At 37.8% G+C, this 13,863-nt stretch overlaps 1 protein-coding gene across 1 annotated transcript in view; it reads right to left on the reverse strand.

Annotated features, from left to right (window-relative positions):
- Positions 1-7,423: 7,423 nt before the first annotated feature.
- CACNA2D1 (calcium voltage-gated channel auxiliary subunit alpha2delta 1) overlaps positions 7,424-13,863 on the reverse strand; it is a 683,749-nt gene continuing 677,309 nt past the window's right edge. Inside the window, exon 38 of the mRNA XM_073328631.2 lies at positions 7,424-9,821. Within this exon, the coding sequence (XP_073184732.1) occupies positions 9,705-9,821 (117 nt within the window). The 3' untranslated portion in view covers positions 7,424-9,704. The remainder of the gene's footprint in view (positions 9,822-13,863) is intronic.

The raw sequence follows: 13,863 nt of genomic DNA on the forward strand, positions 1-13,863 counted from the left end.
CCCTTTCACTGTGTAAATCAGCTATATTTTAAGTTGCAGGACCACTGAAAACCTCAAATGTGGTGAAAAGAGTCAGCGCTCTCAATTACAGAAATGTGAATCCAGATTAACTATAAAACTTGGTTTTCTATAAAACTCTGTAATGTCAACTTCTCCTGGAAATAATGAAAGTATCTATGTAACTCCCAAACTAGATTTTCATTCAGATCTGAGCCAATTACCATGTAAAACAGCTAGCTCAAATGTAGATTTAAAAAAATCACATTGTGTGGAATCAGTACAATGGAGTTCTTACATGCAGTTATTCTTCTAATGCTGCATGCCACACTGAACAGCACAGTAGGAGTCCAAACTTGTGAGACCAAACGCTGCAATGATAACTTGATAGGGGCCCATGATCTGCATCTAATTAAGATAGAAATATATACACATTCTCAAATAAAAAATGAACACCTACTTGAATCTTCCCTGATAGTCGAGGTGGAGGTTAAACTTCCAATTTTAGATCCAGATCTACATTTCAGTAGACACACATAAACAAAAGTCTGGTCAAGCATTTTGGTTTGCCTCATTACAGAAATAAAACCTAGATACAAAATTCAGATTTCAAAAATGACTTAGGCACCTGAAAGTCACCGGGCTTTAGATCTCAACTTGGAGTTCTAGGTAGATGTCAAGACACATATTTTATGACAATGCAGGATGCATCTGGCCTTTGGGATGCACCTTCTACATACCCTGGCATTATGTACGGATACTGTAATCCTTCATCCTAACTGTAGGTGGGCAGGATGGAGTGAGGGTGGGCTCAATTTACAAATCTGTAAAAAATAACCTTCTGAGACTGAGCCTATCTGTGCAAAGCTTTAGCTGCCTGCATTTTCTTTTCATAGCTATGCTAAAAAACACATGATGAAATTATAAGAAATCATATTGGAAATTCTGACTATGGTGAGTGTAAGTTGTTTGAACTATTGCTCAAACTACTAAACAATTCAAATAACGTATGTTAACCACACATACCATACCGTAGTGCTAACTATTAGTCAGCACCCTACAACACAATGTTGCTTCCTTCCCCAGACAAAATGTAGATATAAAATTATACTCAAGGGCATTTGATTTTCAACAGTTAAACCACAAAATGTGGGCTGAGACCACAAGAACAGTCGGACTTAAATCCATACAAATTAAGACTGGAACTCTGCCATTCTACTCCTCGCACTGTATATTGTGCATGAACTAACCAATCCAGTGTACGGAAACTGCTTGATTGTCATTAGGGAGAGGAGAAAACCAACTCTCAAGCCCTCTACTTCACATTTCCTCTGCAAAACAGCTGCCAGAGGCAGCCATGACCAGCACCAAGAAAATGTAAAAGAACAGGTCATGAAAGCAATGGCAAAAGCAGCAAATGCAGCAAATTCATGAGATGAAAGACATCTCTGATTTACTGGACAGTATGCTGAAGCAGCAATCGCAGCATCACCCATCAAAATCCACTGCAGGTTGAAGTATCTGTGATTCTTCTCTCTCAAGAATAAAAATGTTGGTCTACATTAAGACTTCTCAAGTTGCAGTCAAGGAAATGAAATCACTATCCGTCCACACACAGGTTTGACAAAGCCCTGGCTGGGATGAGTTGGGATTGGTCCTGCTCTGGGCAGGGGGTTGGACTAGATGGCCTCCAGAGGTCCCTTCCAACTCTGTTATTCTATGATTCTATGCATCACTATCCTGCATCAGAGAGCCAGAGCACACAATAAATACAACCAACCAGAAGACACAGTTAGGACCTGCCTGCAGTTTTTTGTGTAGAGGGGACCTAAACAATGTTCCTTAACATGTTTAAGGTTTCAGTCATCTTACAGAATACAGCTAAGGACCTTCCAACCTTGCAAGTCGCTATCCTCTGACAATTAGGACTCAATCAGTTGTGCTAGTTGCGTAGATGGAAGGAGTAAGGAGGCTGTTGATGCATTAAATTGACTGGTCTTATTTATCTGCTTATTTACTATATGTTCATCAATAAAGGAAGCTTTTTTAGAATGAATTTAGAATTCATTATTCATGTTGAACTAATTTCAAATTCTCTGCTAATGAAGTACGATAAGAGAAGTCTTCTCCCAAAGTCACCAGCAGGACACAAAATCACCAGATTCCCTCTGAACGATAGGAAAGGGGCAGTATGAATGCTTCAGACAGAACTGAATTAGAACTTAAACACACTAGTGCCTGTGCTTCTGTGGCTTTCCCCAAAGCCCAGTGGGGCCTAATGGAAAGACTCCAATTTACTTCAGTGGGTTTTGGGTCAGGCCCCTCATTGGTTAAACTGATCAGGCAGAGCAAGTGGATTACCAATTACAGGAGTGCTTCTTGCTCAGTCAAGCATAGCGAGGGACACTGAACAAATACGGCACTGTGGGATTTTTACAGCTACCACGTAATTCTGATTTTCTCAGATTTTAGTAGCAAAGTTATGAACACAATGGAGTAAAGTCATCTCTCAAAATTATATGGAAGAACAGATGTAGTGCACTATCCCAGGTTTGCTGTGCACTGGTGACCAGTATAAAATGTCTCACTGTGGCAGAGCCATTATTATCACACTAGACTCCAAGAGACAGATTTGTGTGCAGAACCTGGACACGGAATATTCTGTAGTCAATGTTCGATAGATGTACAATACTTCAGAAAGACTGCAGGAGGTAACACTACAATTTAAACTAAAAACCTGTGTCAGGAGCTCTGTGAAATTTGGGAACAGAATTTTGTTTTTTATTTGTACCTCATCCTCATGGCATTCAGCACAGCATGCCAAAGTTATTCTAGCAATACGATGATAATAGTACAGTTACACTGAAACGTTTGGTATGGTTGATGCCTGTAACTACGGATGCTAATGTGCAGTATCATGTGCTGCCCAGCAATCTTACATGCAGGGGGCCTGATACTCTGTAGTGTTCTACGGACTAGAGGACCTGTGTTTGAGTTCTTCCCAGTTTCGCTCACTCATAGTTCAAATATACAACGACACTCTGCGACTACAATTCTCTGAGATCTCATCAATGTCAGCCTGGGCAGAGTTAGCAGACAATCACAATTCTCAGCATGAGTGTTTCAGGCTCTTTGCAGACTCAGGCACAGAGCCTATAATGTTACATTTGGTTTAACTTTCTAAAGGTTTTGCAGGCAGAGACTTTTATTTTCACGAAAGCATGAAGTTAAGAGGGTGATCTCTGAAGGCACAACTGACATTAGCTGAACATCTCCTATTGACTCTTCATAGGAGTTAGGCTCCTAACCCTCAAAACCCTGTGGTTTTGAAAATCTCCTCCTAAGTTTCTGCAGAACAATTATGCAGCAAATTCAAAAAGACAGATAATTATTCAGAAATTTCTGGGGGCTCTACTTACATGTCATTGTTCAAGATGACAACAAATCCAGACTTGTTCTTGATTTTAAATGATAAACTTTTATTCTGAATATACTGTTTTTGCACAAGAATTAACACAACATTTTCTAGGATTATAAACTTTTTTTATAACATTATTGTACAAATTTTTACAAAATTTTATTTTATTTTTTCCAGCTTGTCAAGTTCCACAAAAGTGTCAAGAGAACACAATAAAAGGGAGAAAAGGCCTGTTTACCCAATCAGAGCAGTCAGGGGCCTTTTTCTGCAGGAACGCACAGTAAGCATCTCAATAAAAATATTCCAGAAAGCATGATCCAGACATTCCATATAACACAAGAAGAAAAGACAGCTCTGTCAGATCACAATCGCAAATTCATGGCATCTGAACAAGACAGTATCCCTTTAGCCTCAGTGAAATTATTTCTTCAGGATAATCCTTTTTTGAAAACAACCAACAGAAATGCTGGCAAGAGGGCAAAGCCAACTTTTTAAAACTCCGGAATTATTTTCAGACACTTTGTTGTAGTTTTTTTTTTTACAGTAGTGTACATTGAATATTAACAATATTAACACTATGGTATGGAAAAAGAAACAAAAAAGAGATATGGCCTTTGCCAAAGGTGTGGATGTCGGATGAAGGTTTAGGGTAAAGTTTGTACTCCAAAAGGGTTTACTGACATTGAGTCTTCGGTAGACTTTCTAAAAAACTTCACAGACCTTTTTGCAGTGGCTTGCCAGCATTACTGGAATTCTGAATTACCAGCAGGGTTAGCATCTGAATTTGCAGGACTGGTGGGATTAATGCAGTGTTTTGAAATTAAGACATAATAATAACTAAGCTTTCTGAGCTTCAGTGTAAAGGAGAACAGAGAGTCTCAATGTCCTTTAAAAGATATCGAAAACTGTAAAACACAGCAAGTAACACTTGGGTTGCGAAGGTCACTTAAAAGGGATACTGCCTATTTGAACCCAGTAAGGCCAATATTTAAAGTTAGTAAAAGGAATATTATAGGAAAACTTACAAATGGCAGCAACACTGTTTTTGTCAAGTTAAGCGATAAAGCCTCAAGCATTAGAAACATGAAAAAGATTATACTAAAGTCTTAAAGGTACAGGACCTAAAAATCTCTTCACTCAAACTTGCTAACTATGTCATGTAAAAAAACCTGTTAGAAATATGGACCACAGTCAGTGTTTTGGCAGTAATGCTGGTTTTTCAAATGAAAAATAAGAAAGAAACCATTCATGTTACCTTTTTGTTTGTTAGAACAGTGCTATAATGACTTGAACTGTGGTTAACTGTCAGATATACAATAGGCTGTGTAACTACGTGTGAACCAAAACAGTTCAAGCAGCTTGTCTAGATCCCGTAGTGCTGTTTAAAGGCTTTAAAACAAATATCAACACAACTTACTATTTGGTAATTAAAAAAATGCAAACCATTTTTACAAGGTATTATAACTTTAACATCTCTCAATTGTAAAGGCTAGGATTGAGGGTTTTTTTTTTTTTCTAACAAACAAGTCTATTATGTGAGAGTTAGAATTTATGATGTAGATAATGTTGACAATGTCATGTTTGCTCTTCTGACAAAAAATCTGTCTATATAGTGAATTTTTGAACCTTAAATAATTGGATGTCATTTGTATACAATCAGTAGTTCTCTGCAAACAGCAGCAAAAAATTCAATTTTTTAACCTTCAAAACATTAAGCCTTATGAAAAACAATAGTTGGGCCAAATCCTGTTTTCAATCTGTTACCATACAGGCAGAACTTCTGTGGAAGAAAAACTACTTGTACAGAATTGGATTTTCTAAAGCATCTATAGGACTTAGGAGCACAAGTCCTATTGACTTTTAGTGGGACTTGTGCTGTTAAATCATTAGGTGTTTTTGATAATCCCACCCATAGCCAATTGGAGTTCCCTTTGGAAAGGCCTCTGTGCAGACCTGTATTTGGAAGGTGGAACTAGTCGCCTGGCCGTGTGAGGGCCAGGAAGAACCCTAGTCCCTTTGAGGTGCCAGTGTTACTCCCTGCCTACTTCCCAGGGTTGTACGGCAGCCCAAAGGCGACAGGAAGGAGGCAGGGGCTGGTGGTACGCCTTCTGGGAGCAATGTGGTTTTGCATCATCTGTTTCCATGGGCTATGCTGACCAGGCACAATCAAGGCCTCAGTAAGTAACATGGGATTTGACCCATCTCTGTTAGTAAACCTAGTATAGACACATACACTCCACATTATTCTGGAAGTGTAAGCATCATACTTTTCCATGAAGGCTTTTCTTCTGGGAAACTAAGTGGAAATATTTAAACAAATATTCTGATAACCTTTCATGTAATTAAAAAAAAGTAAAATACAAACTAATAGGTAGTCTTAGTAAGCTTAGTTCTAGAGTCATAAATGTAATAAATATTGCTCCCATCCAACAAACCCCTTCCTTTCAAGAGCATTCTCATTGGCAGCATGTAGCGGATTGTAGAATGAGGCTTCTGTGATCAACAAACTACAGCTGACAGTTTTCATTTGGGAAGCATGGCATGGAGAGAGTGAAAGGAACTCCAGCAACTAAGGCTGTCGATTAATCACAGTAAACTCATGCGATTAACTCCAAAAAATTAATCACAATTAAAATATTAATCACAGTTTTAATCACCCTGTTAAACAATAGAATAGCAGTTGAAATTTATTAAATATTTTGGATGTGTTTCTACATTTTCATATATATATTGTATTGTGTTGTAATTGAAATCAAAGTGTATATTATTTTTGATTATAAATATTTGCACTGTAAAATTATAAACAAAAGAAATAGTATTTTTCAATTCACCTCATACAAGCACTGTAGTGCAATCTTTTTGTTGTGAAAGTGCAACTTACAAATGTAGAAATTTTTTTGTTACATAACTGCACTCAAAATCAAAACAATGTAAAACTTCAGAGCCTACAAGTCCACTCAGTCCTAACTCTTGTTCAGTCAATCACTAAGACAAACAAGTTTGTTTACATTTACAGGAGATAATGCTGCCCTCTTCTTATTTACGTCACCTGAAAGTGAGAACAGGCATTTGCATGGCACTTTTGTAGCTGGCATTGTAAGGTATTTACGTGCTAGATATGCTAAACATAGCATTCGTATGCCCCTTCATGTTTCGGCCACCATTACAGAGGACATGATTCCATGCTGATAACGCTTGTTAAAAAAAAGTGTTAATTAATTTTGTGATTGATCTCCTTGGGGCAGAATTGTATGTCCCTGCTCTGTTTTACCCGCATTCTGCCATCTATTTCATGTTATGGCAGTCTCAGATCATGATCCAGCACATGTTAATTTTAAGAACACTTTCACAGCAGATCTGACAAAATGCAAAGAAGGTACCAATGTGAGATTTCTAAAAATAGCTACAGCACTCGAACCAAGATTTAAGAATCTGAAGTGCCTTCCAAAATCTGAGAGGCATGAGGTGTGGAGCATGCTCCCAGAAGTCTTAAAAGAGCAACACTCTGGTGTGCAAACGACAGAACCCAAACAACCAAAAAAGAAAGCTGCCTTGGATTCTTATTGAGCAGAACCCATCATCAGCATGGACGTGTGTCCACTGGAATGGGGTTGAAGAATGAAGGGACATATGTATCTTTAGCGCATTTGGCACATAAATATCTTGCGATGCCGGCTACAACTGTGCCATGCGAATGCCTATTCTCACTTTCAGGTGACACTGTGAACAAGAAGCGTGCAGCATTATCTCCTCCAAACGTAAACAAACTTTGTTTGTCTGAGCGATTGGCTGAATAAGAAGCAGGATTGAGTGGATTTGTAGGCTCTAAAATTTTACATTGTTTTGTTTCTGAATGCAGTTATTTTTTGTACATAATTTTACATTTGTAATTTCAATTTTCATGATAAAGAGATTGTACTACATTACTTGTATTAGGTGAACTGAAAAATGCTATTTCTTTTGTTTTTTACCATGCAAATATTGGTAATGAAAAATAAAGTGAGCACTGTACACTTTGTATTCTGTGTTGTAATTGAAAATGTAGAAAACATCCAAAATATTTAAATAAATCATATTCTATTATTGTTTAATGGTGAGATTAATCGTGATTAATTTTTTTCATCATTTGACAGCCCTACCAGCAACACTACTGGCGGAGAAAATTCCCCACTTATCCTCACCCCATGCTGCTGAAATCAGCTCCTCTTCGCTAAGGAAGAACTGGAGCCACCAAACTCAGTCAATTGTACTTTTAATTAGATGACTTTCCTAGAGATATTAAACAGTTAATTGTGATAATTAAACAATATAGTGTTTTTTAAAATTTTCCCCAGCACTGTAATCCTAAACATGGGAACATACACAGCTGGAACCAAGGGTAACGTGAAAAAACAAACAACTAATCATAGGCACAGCTACATGTAGTCATTTCATCTTGTAAGCCATGCCATAGGTTTGAGTGGCTTCTTCAATTTTCATGGCATATTAATGCATGCCTAATAATTTCTGTAAGCTTTTGACCGTTCAAGATTATAGTAGTCATTTGCCAGCATATACATACCAACGCTTTGCATTTTCATTTTTTTAAAGAACAAATGTTTCGTGCCATGTAAATATTTGCATATTACAGCTGTTAGCAGAATTGCACAATGTCAGCAGAGTTGCACATTCATTGGTTTAGCTGTCTTGCAATACTGTTTAGTTCTGAAAACTAGAAAAAAGCGCAAATCATATTTTGCATGTACACTATTCTACAGTGTAATATTATAATTTACTGCACCAATTTGTATCACCAACAAGTTTGTATAAAACAATTGTTTTTATTGTTATTCACAATCAAGTATCAATGTGCATACGTATAGATTCAAGGCTCCCCATTTGTTCTGATTTCGTTCTAATTTCAGCAGCCAGGAAATCTTGCTCTATTAAGCTTGCTATATTCAATATAAAATAGCAATAGTAGGAGTTTAAACATTAAGGAGTGCTACCATGCCATGAAAACAAAAGGGGAACCTGACATGAATCTCAGAACAACATATACTCTTCAAAAATAAATGTGTCAAATCTGATTTGTATATACTTAAAATATCTGTACATAGGTTTTCATGTGAGAGCACTAATCTGTATAAAATCCACCTCATCCCTTTTGTCCAGCCAACTAAATTTACGCTACTTTCTTCGCTTTTTCATTGCACAGTATATTCAGAGCTTTGTTTAACAATATAATTTAAGATTATTTAATTGCATCACATTGCAATGTTCAGTTTCTCACACAACAAAAGAATCACTCAGTTACCTTTTCAATGGACTATACTCTACCATTCAAGAAAACAAACTTAAAAACAATAAAGTAGCAGCATCATCATGCAAAATACCCTTGGAAACCAACGTTCAATAATCACAAAGAAGACATTTTGTATTCACAAGCTTTTTCGTTTGAGCATTTTGAAGGATTTGGCTAGCGTTACATAACTGCACTGTGAAGAGAGCACTGATCATTACATGGAAATTAACAGCTTTCTGAAAGGGACATGACACTGAGTTCAGGAGGAAAATCACTTGGTTAGATAAAATATCAAACTCTCAAACACCTTTATATTTCAAAATTCAGTAGCTTCTTTCTTGCTTTTTTTTTTGTTTTATTTTATTTTTAAAACCAACAGTTTATGAACCTACCAAAACTTAGCTAGCCACATGTTTTGATTAATTTTGGCAGAATAAACCACTCATTGTAAGGCATTTCAGTCATGGTGAAGTTCTGGAGAAGACTAGCCAATATTTTCAATTCACTAAGCTGTTTTGTACAAACTGAAGTCTGCCAACTATTTTATATTCTGGACACAACTGATGTTCAAAGCAGCTGTAATGGTATTGATACAATAAAAGAGGAAGGTTAATGTAAAAGTATACAGGGTCTGCAACAAATTCAATGCTAAGATAAAAATAAATGGAAATCATATCATACATAAGCTATTTTAAGGGGAGCCCTTTTACATGAAGTCAGCAACGATACAACAATGAACACAAAAATCTTAGATTCCTCAATAAAGCATATATAGAATTCTGTTCTGATGGCATAGATGATGCAGCATTCACACATGTTTAAGGATCTGACACTCCAACATGCAGCCACTGTGGGTGCCTTTATGAATCTTTCACATAGACTGATACCAAGTTATGGGCATTGCTGTTCTTCTGCTGTCTGAATTGCTGACCCTTTGACAATGAAACTGAGGGCTAACGTTTTGACAGGGTCTTGATTAGTTTTGCAGATTTTGGTTTCACAGGGTCATAACTGGCAATGTCTGCAGCCAGATAACAGCCAAAGCAGGACAAACTGGATTCCTATCATAGACCAGAGTGATGGGCTCAGTCCAGAGACCCCACCACAGTCTGACGAATCTTCCTGTTGGCAAGAAAACGAGATAGTTCAGCATTAATTGACATTAAATCTCCAATGAAATAATCTACATTTTAGCCTGTCACTTGAAATACACTACAGGATGGATTTTGGTCTCAAATACATCGTTTTCCCTTAAGTGCCATTAAAAATATTCTTGGAGGCAACAGTCTGAATTTTTAAAGAAAGTGCGATAGAAGGTATACCTAGAATACTCTTGTAAAAACAAAGACAAATACTCACAGACTCACTGTGGTCACTCACCATAAAAAATGCAGGATGCATGCACATTCAGATGAGAAATAACTTGTGAAACTACTAATGAGCCCTAAATCACTCTGTTTATCTGGCCTAAAATTCACGGGTTTAATTCTTTCATTGACAACACTGGTTTTTGGTTTTTTTTCAAACACCACTTTACTGCAAAGAGAGATAGAAGAGCAGTGGAATCTTTGTGGTAAGAGAAAGGAGCCTATTTCAAAAAATAGCCATGCCCAGTACTCTCTGTGGGCATGCCTTCAGAAGGAGTGTACTCTGCCAGACCAAATATCGCTATATTCAAGTGCTGGAACCAAATCTTGCATTGACTTACTGAATACCCTGTGAAAGCGCCAAAGTCTTGCTATTCAGGTCCGGCCAAGCTAGACACCACCGTTACGTTCTCCACTTCTCCCCCACCCCCCCCAAACAAAAAAAAACATCAGGACTACCTGAAGATTTCCTCTTCTGCCTGAGAGATTCTCAGGGAGCTGGGTAAGTCAGCTTTACAGCCCTCTGCACCACCTCAGCAGACAAAGCTTTTATATTTTGCAGTGGTTTTATTCTGTATCTGGGCGAGAAGGAGCCATGCTCTCTTTATACTTGGTCTCTATCTACCTTCTGAAATATCTCATCACAGATGGAATAAATTATATCTGGTTCCTGCAAAATGAAGTGCTCAGAGTATACTGATTGGAAAGCTTATTATTCAGTGTTGGAAATGCACTGAAAGCCTGATCTGTGCTGTAGAAGACAAAGAAAGACACAGCCCCTGCCTCTAGATCTTAGAACTATATTTGCTGGGCCAAACTCACAGCTGATGTAATCTGGTTTAGCTCCATTGAAACAACTTTGATTTATACCACATGAGGATCTGGCCCATTGTATTATGTCCAGACTTACGGGGTTTGGCAACTCCAATAACACATAGCTAAAATAAACTTCAACTGAAGCTTCTGTCCTAAACTTGGCTCCTCCTAAGGTTCCCTACAAAGATTTCTGTATCCTTGACCCCAATTTTCTCTGCCCAAAGAGCTAATTGCTTACATCAAGGTGGAGTTAATGAGTCACACCTGCCACAGTCAGTCAGCAGCTATCAGCAACCATTTCCCTGCAGGGTTCTAAATCCTCTAGCCAGTGTAGGTAAACATGAAACAAGCCACCTGTATTACAAGAACCATCAAAAGCCCCGGCTTTGAAAAATCCTTAATCTGTATATGGAGTGTTTTAGCCATTATCTACCTAAAAAGTTGATTTGCAACAACACTTGTCAGACAAAAAGAAAAGGAGGACTTGTGGCACCTTAGAGACTAACCAATTTATTAGAGCATAAGCTTTCGTGAGCTACAGCTCACTTTAAAACCTCTCTCTGGAAAATCAAAGAGTTATTTCGGAGGGGAATATGGGAGGTCCTGTGGTTTTTTCACTGCTCCGAGAGGTTAAACTGCCAAGACAAGACAGGCTAAGTGGACGACCAGAGATATTGTTTTATAAGTATTCAAATGCTTCTAAAATCTTTAGATCATTCTCTTGCAAAGAAAATGCCTCGCATTTGCTTCTGTTCTTTACCAGTAGCAGCAGACTTCTTTCATTGTCAGCTTCAGTTCTAGTAGCTTGAGGTTTTGTTTGTTAATTGTACCCTAGAAATTCAAAATTCCAAAGGTTGCTGGTCAACTAATAAGTCACAAGTGTACTCTGTTGCACAAGTTTCTTCCTTAGAGTGAGCATCATTAGAAAGGCCATTACCAGTGATGGTTTCTTCTGACCGGAGTTCATCAACAAACAATAGCCTATATCACATTTCTGATACCTAGTCTCATCACTGAAACGCTGCAAAGGAAGTATCTCCCAAGAAATGGTTTAAGCTATTGGTAAGTTTGAAAGTTTGAGATCTTCAAGTAAGGAATGGGTGTCTGCAGCTGAATATTGAAAGGAAGGGGCACAGCTCACTTCTTAAATAAAGCACACAGGAAAGCCAGGGGCTTAAAGCGAAACTGGGTATAATATGAAGAGGAAACTGTCAGATTAGTGAAAATAGCATCTGGTTAGGATACTGGTGAACTAGGTGGATGTCCACCTACAGGAGTTACTCAGTATTCAGTTTTTTCTTCATCTTTGTGTTAGAACAGATGACTGGGAAGATCACACTGACCACTGAACCCTTTCATAGTTAGATATCTTTGAAGTGTTGTAGCTTTCCACTGTCTATATGAGAATCATGAATAATATGCACTATTCTGGTACATTACATTAACGGTGCTGCACCTGCCAGATTGAAAAATATGGTACAGTATTTTGACTGCATGTCACTTCTGCTTCAGAGAGTCTTACTATCTGAGAGGAGTGGAAGATGGCTCAGAAATTGTGGGGTAGAAGTGGCTTAACAAAATCTCAGACAGGAGAGAGTATATAAGACACCCTCACAATGCTTGGTTGAGTTCAGCAGTACAAGTCTAAAAACATATAAGATGTATCTATTTTTTTAATGATTAGTGAGATTTTACTCTTTTGGGTTTTGCAGGTTGTTTCTGACTTAAATCATTTGGAGTTTCTGAGGCCTATGAACCAACTCATAGTGAAGCACGTATCTTCACAGTTTTGCTCATGACAATTCCTGAAGACATCTTCTGTGGGACTCAGTTTTTTCTGTCCTAATCAAAGGTGGATTATCCATGATAAGGAAGAAATCAGTGATACTGATTTAAAGTATTTGTTTTTTCCCCCAACAATGTGTATTGTAATTGGCAAAGTTCCTATGTGCTATAACTGTGTAGATATGGGAAACAATGAAGGCTGAAGAAAGAGAGGTGGGAGGAGGAATGAGCGAGAGGCTGATTCTATTCTGATTTACATGTAAGGGGTGTCACCACTGAAACTAATGGAATCACACCAGTAAAAAAATGGCGTGAGAGCAGAATCAGACTCAGTGAAACTGTTTTCCTTCACTCACCAACTCTGCTAAAGGAACTCAGTTGTTCTGGAATTTTCTGTGGACCTTCATCCCAAGATTCCTTGTATAAGTGCACCCATAAGAGTAAAATGTAGTGATGAAGAATCTCTGAGTCATGGCCACCTCTGTTGATAGAAAGATGCTTCCATACTCCTTTTCCTGCTCCAGAACATGGCTGGATATCCTTTTCAAATAATTTAACTTCATGGAAGGCTGCCCAGAACTTCTCTTTCTTTCACATCATTCTGTTATTTACATAAGTTTCACTTACTTCTTCCCCTTCTGCCAGCACTGTCAGACACTGGACCTGTTCTTTTCCAATTCATAACACTACTCAGTCCTGAATCAGGATATTTTAACTGGGGCAATTTTTCTCTGTTACCTTATTATTAATCATTTGTAGCATGGATTTTCCCTCAACACCAAGAAGCCTTTTTTGCCACTTTCTTTTCCTGCTAGTAGTATGAGCTTTCCTATAGTCAAAAATCACTTGCCAGTTCTCCTCAACATCAAGGTTTGAGAGGAAGGAGTGGGAAGAGAGACAAATCCAAACACTATTTCCCCCGTTTAGGCAGTCCTACCGAAATGATACACGATAAGCTTATTTTCTGACTATACAGTACCATCTTAATTTAGTATCTTCATGTTAGCAGTCAACATTTTTACATAGCCACACATTTACATCAAAGTAAATGTATCAAAATCTCCGGGGGGACAGCATGAGTTGTCAAAGAAATGTGTAAATACTTGCTTCCCTTTCAGACGCACATTATAACTAAAGATAAACGTGTGTTATAAAATATTAGTATTATTAATTAGTTGTATTGCAGTAGCACTGAG

Source organism: Lepidochelys kempii, chromosome 1 (assembly GCF_965140285.1).
Source record: "Lepidochelys kempii isolate rLepKem1 chromosome 1, rLepKem1.hap1, whole genome shotgun sequence".
In the NCBI taxonomy this organism is placed as follows: domain Eukaryota; kingdom Metazoa; phylum Chordata; order Testudines; family Cheloniidae; genus Lepidochelys; species Lepidochelys kempii.